Here is an 18450-nt window from a genome sequence, read left to right as displayed (position 1 = left end):
TCACTGCTGCTCTGTGACTTCCACCGGCTGCAGGTTTGATATAACATGAGGCTTTCAGACTAAACCTGCCAGTTTCTTAATGCTTCACTGGCTGGGTCAATTTGATCTGAAAATCTAATTTTTTTTTTCTAAATCAGAATGGCACATCACAATGCAAATTCAAACTCATTTAAATAAAGTGACTGCAACATTTTGTGTTGAAGAGCCACTCTTCCTGATCAGCAGTTTTGGAATAAACCAATATCCAATTTTGCATGTTGTGGCATTTGGTGGGGTTTTTAATGTGGCTTTTTTCAAAGGGTCTTTAAAATATGCCACTGAAGCAGCAAAATAAAAAGGAAACTCATTAAAAATGCATTTCAGGATCACAAGTTCATTTCAGCGTTACATTCTTATATTTAAATGAAAGGCACTTCATTATAACAGTTATAATAACTTCTTTTCATTTACATTTTCCCTGTATTTTCCCTTTCAATTTCTTCTCCATTACCTGTCTGTCCCTAAGCAGCCAAATCAGGAAAGAGACAGAGAAAGAGAGAGAAAGAGAGAGTAAAATCACATAAGTTAAGACAGTGCAAAGGAAGCTCTATACTTCCATACAAGAGTCCCAACTCTTCTCTCAGCAAGGTATTAGCAGAGGAGTTGTATAAATGGGCTCTCCCGGTTCATGCTTTGGAAAGACACAGGGAAAAACCTGAAGTGACACAGCCTTCCTTTGTCTAAATGGGTACCTGCTATCAAGCAAGCAAATCGGGTAGCCTTTGCAAAAATTAATATGGCTGTTGTTTGCTCTTTAATGCTGTTTACAAATGGTTGTTTATTCACTTAGATATTTATTTTTGATTTAAGATGCATGAGGCCTTTTCTTAAGTCAGTAGGAAATAAAATCTCTTATGTTTCCAGTTGTACCAGATAGGAATAGAGGAAAATTTATACATGAGAGCACTTCATAAACATGAACTGCTCCTGCATACACACTTCTCATAAGACATAGCCCTTGACTAAGTCAAACCAGCCTTTAAAACTCATTTGCTGAATTCTGTTTTTCTTAGGCACAAATATAATCTGCTTTAATAATTGTAATGCATTCACAATATTAGAAGCAGCTCAGAGATGGCCTGTTCTTAGCTTTGATTTTCTTTATATAGCAATAAAACTGAATATAAAATTCCAGTGCTGAAGTTAAAACATGTAAAAAATAAATACAAGTTAAATAATTTCTTTATTCTCTCTCACTTAACCATCACTTACTACTTTGGACATCTAGGAGCAACTTGTATGTCCACACATGTGCATTTATGTGCAGCATGATCATTTTTTTACTTTTGGGTAACACTGTAGAAAAGCTTCAAAGCAATTAGATAGCAGTACAGTACCAACACAAAAATCCGCAAGCTCTGCAATCAAGGCTAGAAACTTCAGCATTTAGCTAACAGTGAAATAAACCTATGTTATGGCAAGATATTTTCACTGGTCAAATAACTCCAAGCAGGTCAGCCTACTCCTTGACCAGCCAAATGAACCCGCTTTCTTTGTCCATCTGGTAACTGTATTCATCTCAACTGCATCCGCAACTGGTACAACTGGGGGCCTACAGAAATGCAAGCTTTAAGCTTGCAGGATTTTGCAATATAGTTAATAAGTCATGCACAGCAGTTCTTAGGGGAAAAAGAAAATGGTTACGAGTGTGCCGGCTCTACCTCCTCGTATCCATGACAGTTCTCAGTGTGGCAGGTATTTTTCAGAAATGGACAAAAACAGTAATGAAGAAGTCAGTTTGCAAAGAGGGACACAAATTCAGAAGGAATGGTTAATTCTTACTAGACAGCATTTTCTAGCATTCATCTCTGTTATTTTTACTCAGAGGTGAAAACAAGGATTGCAAAAGTACTCTGGGAGATATGTGTAAAGTAAGAATGAAATGTAGCTCCAGCCTACAGCTCTCATAATTACAGGGTGAAACCTTGTGCTGGTGGAAAGGACAGACGGATGGAGCATTTCCAATGAGGCTGCTGCATAGCAAGTATTTCTACAAAACCTACAATGGGATGACACATAAGGGATCCCAGGCTTGCAAGGCTGTACACGTGGAAGTACGTCAGCATTAAAGAGCCTGGTACGACATGTAGGTTTGCCAGCCCTCGGTTGTTCATGCTGCAGTTACTGGAGTGGGGATCTCCTGCATGTTGTGTGATGTCATCCCATACACCAAGCACAGCTCCCAGCCATGTTAGGAGGCAGCTGGTTCCTGATGGAAGGTCACTGGCTGCAGCAGCATCCCCCAGTAATGGGGAAGGGAGTGGATGAAAGGAAAAAAATGCATAATGCATCTTCTGCCTTCTTTGCGTGTTATTTTCTTGCCCCTGCTGAACAGCACCTGCACGCCTCATGTGGATTTCACTTCACAACATGCAGCTATGGAGGAACAGGGGCCCCAGAGCAAAACTGGAGTGGGGCCCTGAATTGAATCAACCAGCACCGCAGTGCACTGCAAGCCTTAGTGGGACCCAGGCCCTGGACTACTTATTCAGTGACAAATATTTATCATCTTAATTGAAATCTTTCTCAGTTGTTAAGCAACGTAATGACAAAGTCACCTAACACTCAGCTGCTCATAGCTCTACTCCCTCACATGCTCAGAAACACTGTTTCTTCAGCAAGCACTCACTTTCTAAATAAATTTGAGACATTCAGATCCAACGAAGACATAACTGAACTAAGTTAGACTTAAGCTAAAGGAGTGTGTGTATAAAGAGGGAATATATACAAATATATGCACGCACATATACGTACATATCTGCACACATGCACACCCATATGTGCACACTAAACAATGGAAGCCTGAGGCGATTCCCTGAGCTCTCAGTTTTGGGGAGCAGGAGGAGGTTTCTCTTGCCCTTTTCCTAAACCCCGAGCAAGAAAGCAGCGGCAGGCTGGAGAAAATAAACTCACTAAAAGCCTCGGAGAAAGGGAGTGACTGGAGCTGGACACCTGTGAGTTGGATTCGCTCCACAGCTGGGAGCAACAGGTGAAGTCCTGGGAAGCAGTCAGGGTTTTACAGCTCGTGCAAGCAGAAGGGGCTAGACATATCAGGTGCTGCTCTGCATATCTGTGCTTGGCAGGTGTATTCATTAAAAGTAATTATGGCTTTTCTCAGGTCAGGCAGTCATTTTATTTTGGCACTTCAGCGTGCTAGAGTTTTGTTCACCTATCAAATATTTATTTAAGGAAACCTCACTGCATATGCAGGTTTTACATGAATTAGCAGCAAAGTAATTCATTTGCGAGGCTTATTCCTTCATCAGGCATGTATTGAAACGGGCGTCAGCATAGTCAGTTAAATGTCTGTAATAGTATACCCCATTTCTACTTTAATTTTCACAGCACAACTGAAAGGAAAAGCAGTCACCACCATCCCCCCGTGACATCCCTTTAAACTACCAGCTCTGAGCCCCCGCTCCCTCCAGTCCCTGAAAGCGCACAGCTCCCCTACAAGGCCTGCTTGCAATAGGGCTTGGGGGCGAGATGGGACAGAAAGCGAAGGCTTTATTTCCATGGAAATATTCAGGGATTCGACTTGATAACCTTCAGTTTTATTACCGATAACAGGAGGAGGTTCTGTTGAGCCATGTACAGTTCGTGAGGCTTTAGCTGTGTTCCCTGACTAAAGAGAGGGCCCCGTTGTCACTGGATGGGTGCCACAAGGGGCCGAGAAGTCTTGTAGGCCCCACACCTACGGGCTGACAGGGCTTGCGAAGCAGTGCCTGGGGGTGTTTGACACCGACTGCGCTGCCAGGCACAGTGCTGTGGAAGCTGAAGTCTGCCCCAGGAGCAAGGATGGAGCCTTCGCAGAGGCTGGCAGAGGGGGAATCCTGGCAGAGCTCCCCCCGCCAAGACACGGCTGGCATGGCACGGCTGCCCGGATGCTAACTGGCGTGCTGGAAACGAATGCTGCTCTGCCCACAGCCCAACAAAAACCAGGCGTGTCCCCGCTGAGGCCATTCAGCCTTGGTGTAAACACCGTTTCTGATCTTTGGGAACCCAAAATAGCTCCTCCTCAGCTGCAGCAGGCGATGTGTTAGCCACGGCTGCGGCTGCTCTGCTGCCACCACCCTGCGATTTTCAGAGGTGCTCGCCATGGCCATAACCCACCATGAAGGCCTGTGCCATGCAAACACCTTTTGCTGACCATCTCTACAAGATGAATTCTGGACAAAATCACATACTTAAGCCACTTTCTTCTCATATTTTTAATACTGGAACAAGCACAGCTGTAGTTTGGCTGCTTTCTTCCCACTCCCGTTTCCATGTGCACGTGTCTGCACATAAACACAAGCCTACTATTTCTCTGTTTCTCTTTCTCATTTTGTCATCTTTTTATCAAGTTATTAATTGACTTTGTATTTTAGCTGCACTGAATCAAACACTAACTCCTTCTGTTCCTCCTCAACTTACAGTTAATAAAACAGCAGCCTCCTTAACCAAGCACAAAGCCTTCTGCCTCTGAATGCATTTTAAGTTGCAGCATTTTATTTCAACTGCTACTAAACTCTCCTTAAACCTATGGGGCTCTTGTAAAGGCCTCACGTTCAAGTCATTTTCCATACACAATTTACCAACTTTTAAAGGATCCTGTTAAAATTCAATACTAAGAAAGCACTCTGTTATATCTAGGAAGAGCATTGCAGCCTCTCTTCTAGGAACAAATTGTGGCTTTTCCAATAAAGATACGTATCTGCTCTTCCCTGGCTGAAGGATTCATCACACTGAACTGCAGAGTACTGTGAAGCAGGCAAACACAGCGTTGCTACCTGCGGCCAGGATTGCTTCTGAACATGGCTAATACACGTTAACCCAGGGACTGCACCCTTTGAGATCTTGAACAGTCATAGCTAAAATTGCAGACATCATCACTGTGGGGGCTTCAGGGTTCCTCAGGAATCTTCTCCACCAAACACTGAAGGCTCTTTTCTAATCTCACTCCTTAGCAATTCTGGGGAAATCATTTAAGCATGATTAGGGGAGATGTGGAGGAAGAAAATATCTGTTTGCTCAACTATTTCAGTGGAATCTAATCACTGGACACATTATTTTCACCTTAAAAATATTTCAAAGTTTCCTCCCATCTGAATATCCATGCAAAACTGCTGAATACATTATTATTTGTTTTCAGAGTAACGTGCAGCACAACCGTACAGTTCAGCTCTTCTCCTTTGTCTACGGAAGACCTTACAGTTTAGATTGGAAGCCTTGTTTTTATATAGCTTATATCAGGTAAGATGAAGACTCACCCTGGTCTTTACTTCTTCATTTGTTTCAGCCTCTTCATTTTTTGCACTCTTTGAGACTATTTAGAATTGGAAAATTTAGGCAAGATTCACAGCACTTTGATAATGAAAAGCCATTACTGCAGAGCACAACCTCTTTACATGTCTCTTTTGGTGTCTCACTGGAGACCTTTTAGTCCAGATCTGACCAGTGACAATACTTGCTTTTACTTCATGAAAAGCTTGACATAAAATTAACCCCTTTTTCCCTAAGACTGCCAGTGCAGTTCCCTTAAAACTTTATACTACTTATTCATTTTGCCAATCATTTTCACAATCACTGATCCATAATGAACTTTGTTGCATTATTGGAAGCATCAGAACTGTGTCAGTTTCAGAGTTGTTCACAATATTTTTCAGCAATTCTTAGAAATTAAACAAGACTTCTTTCCCCCCTTTTTTTTAAACTTGATTTTTTTCATATAGCTTCAAACCAAAGAAACTGTGCATTCCTTCAGACATCAATTTTGGTATCATCATACTGTACAACTGTAAAATGGAACAAATGAAATTATGCCCATTTTCTGTTCTGCTGACAAATCTTGGTTGGTGGTTTTGTTTGTTTTTGTTGTTGTTGTTATTGTTTTCCAATTCTAACCCAATAGATGGACTTCCATCAAGAAGAAATCTCAGTCTCTGTGCTGTCCAAAATGCAATAACAAAATAACCAAGTTACAAATGCCCACCGATGCTGCATTATCTTACAAGAGGAAGCATGTGCATGATACTCACAGAAAAAGAGTCTTAGTTCCTAATATGTGGCCAATTCTTGACAACTAAAGGAAAAACTATGCCAGGCCTTACCAGTGTGGCTTCGTTTGTGAACCATGAGCACATTGGGACCGATGCAAATTATCCCACAGATATCACATTTTAGCTTTCCGTTAGGAAGTCGAATGCCTCCAACTCCTGACATAGCCTTGCTGCCTGGGCCATTGTGTGAGCCATTCATTTTCTCTCCCGAGGTATCAAGCATTCGTAAATCCTCCGCACATTCTTCCCCATTCATTTCACAGGCACGCCCATTCTCTTCATCACTCTGAGTCTCTATTTTAATATTACCGGCTGAAAAAAACAATAGAGGATGCCACTCAGTTTTGTTACAGAATAAATATAGTGGCCAAGAAACAGTCACATCAAAGGAGATAACTTCTACACAGAATGTACAATATACCTGAATAACAAAAGCTACAAACATGACTACATTTCTATGTGCCATGCGATGAATTTGCAACACATGGAGCAATGAACAATGAGTATCATCAGTAAGACAAACACAAGACATCTGGGGAGCTGGGAACCCAAATAACATTACAAGTCTGTTCCTAGGACATTTTGAGATTTTTGCATTTGTAACATTCATTTTGACAATTCAGGCTAATTGGAATTAAATTTATAATGAATCCACATCTCACGGAGTTGTCCCGAACAATTGTGAAAATATGCAACACATCAAAGACAATGGATGAAAATGAACTGAAAATGCAACATTCTCCATTTGGCAGGAAGGTCCTGAGGGCTGTGCTAAATTCAAATACTTGTTTTGTAGGTATTTATAGGGTAAGCAAGGACAATGTTCACACTGAGCAAAGAGTACAAACACTGATAAAGAAATTGGAGTGCAAAAAGATGAAAGGACTTTAAGGGCAAGGACTGGCATTACAGTAAATTATAGGAGTGATAATTGTGTTTTAGGACAGCAAGATTAGCGTCACAAAGTAAGAGGAGAGGATCAGCTACAGCCATCAGTTGCTATGAAAAACCAGCCAAATCAACAAAGGTGGGTGGGAGAACTGTTTTGACTTTATTGGACAACTCCTTTGTATTATAATCCCATAAGTGACAATCAGTTGCAACTAGAAGAAAAAGGCAAGTGTAAATTTGGCATAGCCTGACTACATGTGATAGCACATAGGTTGGTAAACTTTATCTGATATAAACACAGTCAAGACTCAAACCTAAATCTTACAGAAAAGGGTCAAGATTCAGATCAGTTAATGGTGTTATTTGTTCCTCTTCTCTCTGCAGGACTGTGTTATCTCTTGTGTAAAATAAACCATCTTTACAGTTAATTCCTTGTTTTCTGATCTGATGATTTCAGTGGAAAAACAGTTCTTCGTTAAGCTCCAAAAGAGCAGTTCATTGCCCCAAATCTTACTTTCCTTTTAGTGAAAAAACCCATCCTTCAATGAACCTCCAAAAAGGAGAGCATTTACTGTAGTGGCTAGCTGAGTACATAAGGGGTCTATTTCACCCCATAAAGAACCAGGTCTTTTTCTTTTGTACAACAGTAATTACATGGTAGCCTTATTCATAAGCGGTGCTGTAGCAATGACATAACTAAGATACGGGCACTAATTACATCAAAGGTTGAAAGATCTTGAGTTTTATTGGAAAATGTAATGTTTGCCAAACTGTCCTCTCTTATACCCTGCAACCTCCCAGGTGTTCCAGTTGGATTGCATGGACATGACTGACAATAGTGCCTGAATCAAAGTCCTACCGGGAAAGATGCTGGGAGTAAAGGTGTGCACATTTCTGAGCACTGCTTGGCTGGACACCTTTTATAAAGTCTGCCGTTGTAGGCATTTGAATGTTCTTTCAAATATTGCATTTTGAATAGAAATCATATGCAAGATAGAATGTGCACACCCTAAATAGCAAGTTTTCCTTTAAAATTTGTGTTCTAAAAAGGGCAATGATTTAGAGGTATGTAAAAAAAAAAATCAGTGTCAAAGCAATGATGTACAAAGACAGCATAAGTAGCTAATCAGAAGCGGTCCATAGTATTCCACAAAACTAGTAGAATACTACCCCATAATGATTTTTTCGCTGTAGTGAACAGAAGCAATAGAACTATTCACCTTAAGGATATGACAGATTTTCCATAAATCATACATCAATTCTTTTCTCTTAATTATAAGATTAATAATTATTATGCAAATATGTACATAATAATTTGTGTGTAAATATAATTACAGATGCCTTGCCTGCCAGGAATATAGAGAAGGTGGCTTTTGAAGTAGGCTTTATGTTAAGTTAAAACAGAACATATGTGAACAAATCAAAAAGATCAGACTCCTTAAGCCCTTTGATAGCATATGCAGACAAATGTACATTACTGAGAAGTGAAATGACACACAAAATATCATAAAAGTAGGAACTTGATGGAAATGATCTCTGTAGTGAGCTGAATTTGCAGTATACTTACAGGAAAAAGATTTGGGAATTATTGCATGAAAGTCCCTAAAGCCTTCTGCCCCATATGCAGCTGCAACAAAGAAGGCAAACAGGATGCTGGTTTGTGGTACTGCTAGCAGTAAATGTAAAAGAAGATGGCATTATTGCTATACGAGAAATACCTAGGAGAAAGACAGAGCTATCAGCACAGAAGTAACACAGGTAGTTCAGGACAAAGCAGGAGCAGCAGCAAGCAGGGGAATTCTGACCTGCCTACGGCAACTCTGATTTGTAAAAATGCCACATTTTCCAAAGCATCCAACAAGTTTTATCATGTTTCCTAAAAGCATAACCTTTCCTGGGCATTCCCCTTACTCACAGGTTAACTTCTGCTGAAGTCAAGAGGAACTTTGGCTAAAGTGTCTGGAAAGGGACAACGGGAGCAGAGCATCTAACCCAGCCTTCTCCTGGCCCCCAGAAGAATCACAGGCCCCTACAATGCGAGCTTCCTCTCAGGATTTATTTTATTTTTTGCCATCACGCCCTCTTTGTATGCCAGAGATCTCTTCCTCATATGCGCTTGTTTCTAGTCACCACAGTTGTAAAAAGTTAAATTGCACTGTTTTCTTCTCACGTCTGATGTTCTTATGTAATGGAAGAAGAGGGAGTTGGATTATATATGTATTATTAGGTACCGGTATATTTGTTTGTACGTATTTCTGAGGCTTTTCCTCTCATTGTATCTGCAGAAAAGTAGCTGCACAAACACACTATACAATGCATATTATGAGTTGCCAAGTGCAAATTAACATGCCCCAGAGCACATTGATACAGGTCATTACTTGACACTGACAGAGAGATATCGATCCAATCAAACTTCGCTGAAGCTCTCTTGCATCAGTGCCCCTGGAGCAGCACAGCTACACTGTGCAGCACTGCAATCTGCGTAGACCAGACCTGGCGTGCAGGATGTCCCTACAGCTGCACTCCTTAGGCAGCACTGCTCACCAAAGGGGCTTGTTTCGGGTGGGAGGCTGACTTTGGTCACAAGAGCTGACACACAGCGAGGCCAGAGCCTTGTCCTGGCTTCTTGCACAGATTTTATAGGTGTAATCAGCAAAAAAAATCTCTTTGTACTCAAATGTAGCACATTTTGCAAACTTGTTTTTTCAAAAGAGAATTACTGACAAAAGCTCCACCAACACAGGAGATGGAACGGGAGAGAGAAACCACTCCAGCAGAAATACTCAGGATTTTTGTCAAGTCTGACTGAGAAACGGGAAAACAGGCTGCACAGTTTTGTCTGGAGACTTGGACTGAAAACAGAAAACAACAAAATTTTCTATTTCTTTTGTGAGAAAGGTTCTGTCTCTCCCTTGCTCTCGTGGGCAAAATCATTTCTGGGGCACTGATGATGTAACAAATAACTGGGAATCAGATATTTTCAGATGCACATTCAGCATTTGTACAGGTTTCTCAAACAGTTACTCAATATAGTCTTTGTAGAAATAATTTCTGGCACATTCTTGACTATGTACACATACATACAGATGTTAATGTGCTCTACAATAATTCATGGTGATAATTTCTCATTGGCTCTTCTAACACCATTAAGACATTATTCATTAACTAATCTACTTCAGGTTTGTTGGAGATGACCTTAGAAGGCTGTCTGTTTTACTCTCTTTGTACACACCAATGCAATTCAGGGGAGTTTAATCCAAACCCTTTTTTTGTGCAAGGAATGTAAAGTGTCAGTGCAGTGTCACTGATCTGACAGCTCTGCCCTCACCTCCCTTTTTACCCATCCGTATTGTGGAAAAGTCACCCAAAAGCTGGGCACTGGGTGGGTCTCTTGCACTGTCTGGTGTCTGTTGGGAGCTTCACATGGGACTTTCTGAAGAACATTTGAACTTTATGTTACAAAGAATGTCCTGCATTGTGTGATTAAAGGTAGTTTATGCAAAAGTCCTTGGAACAAAAAAATTGAAATATCAAGGGGAAGAGGAGTGACAATACGATTTATCTGTCTTTCCAGTTCCAGGCACCTTTTTCTGGGGAAGGGCAGTGTAATGGGTTCAGCACAGGACTCAGGCTGAGACACTCGGGTAGGCATGAAGGAGGACAAGGAGCCTGAGTCGTGCTTCCCTGGAAAGAGCTGAGTAATGTCAAGAGGGAAGGGAGGCATTTTGCAATGAGTGAAAGAGTCTGCTAGCAGGGACAAAGGAGAAACCAAATTGACTTCCGAAGAAACAGGAAGGTTTGGAGGGCAGCTTTTAAAGGACAGAGTAGCAGGCAGCTAGGGAAAAGGCATAAGAAGGACTAATGATTTGTTTCCAACTGACTGACATTTTACCTTCTCGTGTAGTTACAAGACTCCCTCCCAGATGTAAAAGACTCGCAAAATTTTGTGAGACGAGTTTTAAGCACCTGGGCCAAAATCTTATTTTAAAGGGGGCATTCACATCCCAACTCATATTCTTCTCAGCTGGCATTTTTAAAGAAAAAAAATCATAATACCTGGCTATCAAAGGAATTTAGGGAGTAACAAAAAAAAAGAAAAAAGAAAAAAAAGATCATACTGAAGTTTCTGGGGCATCTGAAAAATAGAGGTACTGAACTCCCTTTTATTTTTAATGGGATTTAAGTATCTTTAGTACTTTTATCCCAGCTAAGGTACTTAACTGCATTCTGTGGCATATAAATGCCTTGAAGAAGTTGTCCTTTAGCCTTTCTTTGGAAATAACCATGATAATCTAATTTTTGGTCATGACATTAGTCCATACAATGTCCTTCACATACTTTGCAGCCAATAGCAGAGAAAATGCCTCTTCAAGTTGTTTCAAAAAATTTAGGTGCATGTAATTTTTTGTTTGAATGGCTCATTTTTTATTCCAAGACAAGTCAGAAGTATTTTGTTGATGTTAGTTGATGCTTCACGGTAGCTTTAAAGTCCAGCAAGAGTTTTGCATGAAGGCACCGCAGCTATTCAAGCAGTAGACAGGTGAAGCTGCAACAATATTCGGTTGATTTGAACGGTGGATTAGCAATGTTATGGTGAGAAGGAGAAAACCTTTAACACCATCCTTGCTAGCAAATTATAAAAAATGTTGCTAAAAAGGTATAACAAGTTTAAAAAAGCCTTTTAAACCAAAATAAACCACCCCAACACACCAATGTGTCAGCAAAGCAACCAGGATCTCTTCCTGTTTACATAAATGCAAAATATAGATAAAAAAAGAATATTGCGAGCAATTCCACCTGTTATTTCTACTATAAGGCATAACAGCTACTCTGCTTTGTTTCAGTGCACCAAACCCTAGTATGTAGCTATGACCTGAAATCCAAACCTTCCCCTTTTCTTTTTTACATCATGGTCATTTTCTGTGGCATCAGTTCCGTTCTCACAACAGAAAGGCACTGCAGGTGGAGGATGCCATTCTCAGAAATACAAGACACACAAGCAGGTTGTTTGTCCTCAGAATATCTAAGGATTCAGTTCTTACTAGCTAGGCTTGACAACCACAAAGACAGATTCTTTAACTTAAACTGTGTTTCCATTAATAGTATATTTCCCTGATGAGCTTCTGAAGTGACACGAAGAATCATGTAGCTGTAAAAAATGACAGCAAAAGGCCTGGGCAGGGCAATCACAATGAGCTATGTAATGGTCTCAGCCCTTCTTCAGTAAAATTCAGAAGACACAACACAGCACAGCTGGGACTGATCGTAAGTAACTAGATATTCAACTTCAGGAAAAGGGGATATATTCAGGTGCTGTTAGAAATGACTGTTTTGCCCAGTCCTCTGTACATATGGCACTGCACTGCCCAGTTTATCAGGCATTTGTGGTACCTGCACATGACAGGCCAGCTCAGAAAAGCCTAAAAAGTTAGAGCCTACAATGTGACTTAATTGCTAGGGACGAGAAGAAACTAATTAGCAAATAAAACAGGCTGTATGCAGCCCATCTTGCACAAACTGTTATGCAGGGTGTCCATTAAAGAAGGATCGAGCATTTGTGGTGTCATGAGACATGAGACCACTAAGACAGAGGGAGGCTAATGCCCGAGGCCGGTGAGGCAGCCCAGCGATATGGAGGTGCAGGCACCTTATCGCTTTTCTTGAGAGCGTCGCGTTCTTTACCACAGGCTGCAAGGGGGCGACAGATAAAAATTAAGGCATTTTAATGAGAAGCTCTCAGCTGGATTTTTAAAGGGAAACAAAAATAACAGAAAGAAGTGTAACAGCATGAACTGCTGGGACACACCTGTAGGCACAGCAGACTGGGCACAGCGGATAAGAAGTTTGTCCCGGCAGGGTCAGAGCTGCCCCTCCTTTGATGCCAAGCGCCTGCCGCCGGCAGCCAATTTCTCCCCTACTCTAATTTTGGCTTTCAATCAAACGTATATTATTCCAGAAAGACAGGCGCCCTCAGATAAGCTATCTCCCTCAAGACAACCAGCGTGAGGCGCTCCACCCACCTCGCGCCCTCCGCGGCCATTTTCCTCTCAGGGCTGCCCGGTGGGAGGCTCCCGGCCTGCCTGTGACAGCACCCACGCCCATGCCTGCGTGCCTCCACAGCTCGACTGCAGTAGCACAGCAAGCAGATCGACCCAGTGCTCTGGAGCTGAAGGGAATGCAAGCAAGCAAACAAAATAACCGACAAATATTTCCTCTCTATGTTCACAAAGAAGCGACTCTTGCTCCACGGCGCAGACTCACAGTAATCACCAGTTGGTTACCTATGGGAATCCTCTAACGCACCAGCAAAGATGGAGAGGCTGAAGGCAGATTCAAGTAATGATCCTGAAATCTACTCACACGCTTGAAGCTAGCTGCTTTTGAAAGTGAACTGGTGTTTCAGCAGGAAATGATCTGTAACCAGTCCAAGGCTCCAATCTAGTTCACATTCATGCTCTTTATCGTGCTACTCGCTGTTACATTTTGTACTGGCTTCAAGCTGTTTTTTTTCAAAGAACTGGTTACAACTACCTGGCTGCTTGGTGTTCATCTGAATTACCAGAGAAATGAAGTTGAGAGAGAGAGAGCATTATCAAGAAAAGACATGCTAAACCTATTTCTCAAGTTCCACACATAGTGTAACCCATGCTTCCTCTACAGGGACTGCTCCTTGTCTTTTGCTGGCCACGTGATAGAGAAGCTAAGGAAACTGCTAGAGGCTTGCTGGTAACAGAATTTCTTGACACTTTTCTGTTTTGAGAAGTAAGCTGGGAAGATTTTCAAACTGGAGAGAAAGGTTTGCCGACAAATTACGGCAAGAACAGAGCTTCTCATCCTCAAGAACTTTTTCTCTTCTGCTTCCATCAGACTTCTTTATGTGGGCATTAAAGGATGAGGAAGTAGCAAAAGGGCATTTAGCAAGAAATTTTTAAAAAGCCAAGTAACCTCAAGTAACTACACAACAGTGAGGTAAAAACACTACCTTATATGAAAATATTCCTGGCTCACATGGGTATATTTGTGTGGAAACTCATACTTATGTGCTGAGTCTGGCACCATCGAAGGCTGCATTCACCAGAAACCATATAAACATTGCAGCTTGCAATCTTCCCAACACAGCAGCAGTTGTCCAGGGGAAGCAAAGCCAAAGACATTTGATAATTTAGTATTTGCAAGGTATCCCCCTTCTCTAATCCTTCCACAAGGCAATTTTTTGTAAAATTCATGAGTGTTAACCTGCCCTCAACTAATGCAACAAAACTCTAGCTGATGGAAGTTGCACGTGGTAGAGTGGGAGAAGGTGGAAACAAGAGTTTTGCAATCACAGAGCTCATGCAGAGTGTGCACCTGCAAATAACACCATTTTGAAGGAGTGGCTAAGACAAGATTCAACAGGGAGACTGGAGAAACTCCTTACAGATGGTTAGGGTCTTACATGAAGCCATATGGTCATCGCTGGAATTTATCCTTACTGTGCTACAAACACAGGTGTTACTGTGTGGATCCCTAGACAAAGCACAGGGCTTAAATGCAGAAATACAGGGAGCAAAGTGTGGGTACACACCTATGGGGTCAGTTACGTACAAATGATGTGAACACCAGTCAGAGGGGGAATTTTAAGCCGGTCTAAGCAAGAGAAAACTTTGTGAAATCTGAATTTGTACAGAGGGTATTGCTCAGACCTAGACTAGCTGAAGATGGCAGTCGCTACCCTGCAGAAGAAAGCTACCGCTTGGAAGCAAGGAGGTGTCCTTGGATCTGTGGTAGCAATGGGAGGACACAGTTCATGGGCTTGCTGTACAGCTGGTGTGGTGTGCGGGTGCACAGGGATGGGGAAGAAGAACTGTTTTGTATATTGCTTCAGAGCACCTACATTTGCCTTGCCCTACATGCAAAACTAGCCCTTGCAAACCTTCCCCTTTTCATGCTCCAGCTCAGTGAACTGAATCTACAATCTTTCATTTTGTCCCTGGAGTGGCACAGATCCACACTGGCTCAGGATCTGGACCCAAATGGTCCATCCATTTGAACATTTATGCTTTGCCTTCTCGGCCAGTGAGACAGACACAGGGACTTTTACCAGGGACTGTTTAGGTACCATGATGATGCCCTGAGCACTACTTTACACAAGTGTTGATAGTTCCTCAGCTGTCAAAGGGTTAGTAGATCTAAAATTAGACCAAGCAGCTGTGTTTAGGTTTGGGGAGGTGCCTATGGGTGCTCTGCCAATGCTGTGCATTGTCAGTCTCCTCTTTCGAGAAGAGGTCTGAGGTTGAAATGGAGAGGAATCTTGCCATTTCAGCACGTGAGAGGGAATACTTTATGACAATTTTATTGAATGGTCTACTGTCAAAATAAATTCCAGAGCAGGTTCCTCTGTATCTCCCTCACCAGACAGTGAAAAAAGCAGAGATACTAGTAGTTTATTCTAGATTAAAGAAGATTAAATGTAGTTATCACATTACAGTAGTAAAGCAGATGATCATGACTCTAAAAAGAAGGTAATCCTGAGGTAGCCTGCTTTAGACCTGCTACTCCTGAGAGCTCAGTTATTTTTCTAGAAGTATTTATTTGACGCTATTGACGTTTTTTTCTTTTATTGTTGTAGAAATATTGCCAGAAGGTTTTGCAATGTAGAGTGCTGTTTACCTGATCACAGTGTGCTCAACAGTCCAGTGAAAGAAAATCCTAGTCTACATCTGGGGAAGAAGCATAAACTGTTCTATAGAAATCCTAAAGAAGTTATCTGAACATCTAATGAAAGAAGTTATATGAATATCTAATGGTGAGTCACACCAGATAGATATTGAGGAGAAAAATGTCAGGACAAAATTGACTCTTTCTTATTGCATATTACAGTGAATGCTTTGTCACTGGATCTGTGGTGAGTCCCCTCCAGGCAATCAGTCCTCCATGCTGACTGGTAAGGAACTCCCAATGATGTGGGGAGACTCTCAAGAGCTGACATATCTGGATCATTCTGGAAGTCTGCAGACTCTGTTCAGTCCAAATTTTTTGAAAGATTTCTTGTCTTTCCTCACTTCCTTGGCCATTTTTCATGTCTGCTGTTTAGTTGGTTTTACCTCAGCAAAAACAGTCTCCTTGCCTCCCTTCTCTGAACAGAATACAACCTTAACCACATTAGCACTGTGATAAGTTATCCTTGACATAATTTTCCCTTTTGTGAGACATCCAACAATTGCAAAAGTTGTATACTGTGTCCTGGGGTCTCTGAACACAGTACTCAGAGGAAAACCTAAATTTCATTAGCTTTCTGTAACAATTGACTCATCAGGAAGGACAGATTTTTCCAAAAATCCCAGTTTCTCAGAAAAAAAAAGGAAAAAAAAAAAGGAAAAAAAAAAAGGTGGAAATTCTACTCGTTTTGAAACCTGTTACACAAATGCAAATGAGATCAGAAGGAAGTCTCACAACTATAGCATTTAGATGCAGGGGGGCAAAACTTCATTCATGATAAGTACCTATAATTCCACTGAAGTCATTAGTGGTGGAGATACGTAATTAATGCTCACAGATGGCAAAAAGTCCTGTGAAACTCTTCTAATTTCACTGAGGCCATAAGTAAGCCATGAGGAGTTTAGTGAGGCCACTCTGCCCTAAAAATGGTTCAGGAAGGAAATCAGACTCAAAGTGGGCCAAGCTTGTGGCAACTTTCTAGCTCTCGTCTCCAAGTGCACCTCAGCTGCCATTTGAAACTACTGAACTTAGAGGAGTCCCTATTCCTGTCCTGATGGGTATTTCCAAAATCAGAAGGGAACCATGCCACAGAAGAGTGCTCCAAGCTGAGGTTGGTTGGGTGCAGGTATTACCATGCCTCCAGATGAGAAAGGCCATGTGGCCCAGCTTCCTCAAACCGTGAACAAATCTTTAGCAATGCTTAAGGCTGGTGAATGTAAAAAAAAATGTTTTAAAATTATTTTCTGTTCTCTTGAACGAGTAATCTGACATTTGAAACTCACTGGAAACACAGTCAAGATCACAATCTTCAAAGAGTCACAAACAATCACCATACTGAGTGTCAGTATCTTATATCAAAATGCAACCGTTTTCTTCACGTGGATAGATCAGCAAAGCATCTAAGCCAACATGTTGCTGGCAGAGCTTCAAGGGAAAAGGCTTACAAAATAATAGTTGTTGAATTAAATAGTCTTCAGTAGCACCACTCTTACACTACATTGTCATAAATAGCTCCAAACAGCCTACTACAGTCAGGTGAAACCTACATAACAGACCACAGAAATTCTTTCATCAAGGCCTTCACTTCTGGCTGTAGTACAGAGTAACGTAATATGATTTAAATGTTGCTTGAATATTTCCAAACTCTTCCACTCATTTCAATACACCTACTTTTTTTTAACATTTGTCCATCAACGAAAAATTTTTACAAAAGCAACTAATGCTTTGAGAATCTCTGAATCGAGGCACTAGCAAAACAAGATTATCAGAAGACACAGATCAGCCTGGAAAACACTGTTCACTGAGAAATAAGACCACTATCTCAAGTTCCATATCTAAATTCTGGGCACCTAGTCACCTCTGAAAACCAGACCACCCTCTGTTTAGCATGCATGTGCAGGCAGGCATGTGTTAGCCTCTCACAAACTCTTTGCCATGACCTCTAAGTTGATCAATGAAGAAGTAGTTAACAAAAAAGACATGTATTGGCATATCCTGGTTTCAGAGCTCCAGAGCTGGTTCAGGCCTTGCTTCCTAATCTGCAGCAGAATGAGAGAAACCATCAAACCCTTATTCTACCACAGCACCCTATAGAGGGCAAGCAACTGTGCAGCAGTGGGGAGCAATTTGGAAGTATTTAAATTATTTGGGAGTTCAAGTCTCCTTGCCTTATAGTAGTATTTAGACTTTTAAGACAACCTGAGCTTCTCATGGGGGGTGGAGAAACAAGAAACCCACACTAAGAATGCTGTTGAACTTGAGTCCAATCGCAGCCATAGATGAGAAACATCACAGCTTCCCCCTTGTCCGGCTTAACAGGAAACCTCTATCTGCTGTTCCTCTAACTCCTTCCACAAACGCACTAAGCAGTCTGGACATATTACCCATTTCCTCCCAACCCACAGTTGTTTATCTCCCTAGCATCTGTCATGGCCTACAAGTTTGGAGCAAGTCCTACACCAGTTGCTATGATGCAAATTTATAACAACCAAGCTGAAAGGCTTATAGAAAATTCCAGAATAAATAAATAAATAAAAACAAAGAAGAAATACACACTTCTGATTGATGGCTGCCTTAGGAAGTAGCTGGAGCAAAGACTGAGGGAGTGTGTTCCCAGTTGCCTGATATCTCAAGAGTGCTACAGCACCTCCTTGTTCTCACCTGTGGCATCTTCCAAAGCCTTATTTCACACACACACTCACAGATACTAATATGAATTTTTCCTATGGGGTTCTGTTATTTTTGTTGTTGTTGAAAGGGCAAGGCTATGAGTCCTGTACAC

At 41.5% G+C, this 18450-nt stretch overlaps 1 protein-coding gene across 17 annotated transcripts in view; it reads right to left on the bottom strand.

The window, feature by feature from the left end:
* Nucleotides 1–18450, bottom strand: part of IKZF1 (IKAROS family zinc finger 1) — a 56412-nt gene that overhangs the window by 12672 nt on the left and 25290 nt on the right. For 6 of the 17 annotated variants that reach the window (XM_035552771.1, XM_050708961.1, XM_050708962.1 and 3 more), the window contains exon 3: nucleotides 6132–6392. The exons of 10 other annotated variants lie outside the window; for them this stretch is intronic. In XM_035552771.1, the coding sequence (XP_035408664.1) occupies nucleotides 6132–6392 (261 nt within the window). Of the gene's footprint in view, nucleotides 1–6131; nucleotides 6393–8538; nucleotides 8599–18450 lie in introns of all 17 variants that reach the window. One more of the 17 variants, XM_035552769.1, reaches the window with a different exon arrangement.

Source organism: Cygnus atratus, chromosome 2 (assembly GCF_013377495.2).
Source record: "Cygnus atratus isolate AKBS03 ecotype Queensland, Australia chromosome 2, CAtr_DNAZoo_HiC_assembly, whole genome shotgun sequence".
NCBI lineage: Eukaryota > Metazoa > Chordata > Aves > Anseriformes > Anatidae > Cygnus > Cygnus atratus.
This window is presented reverse-complemented; position numbering and strand designations above follow the sequence as displayed.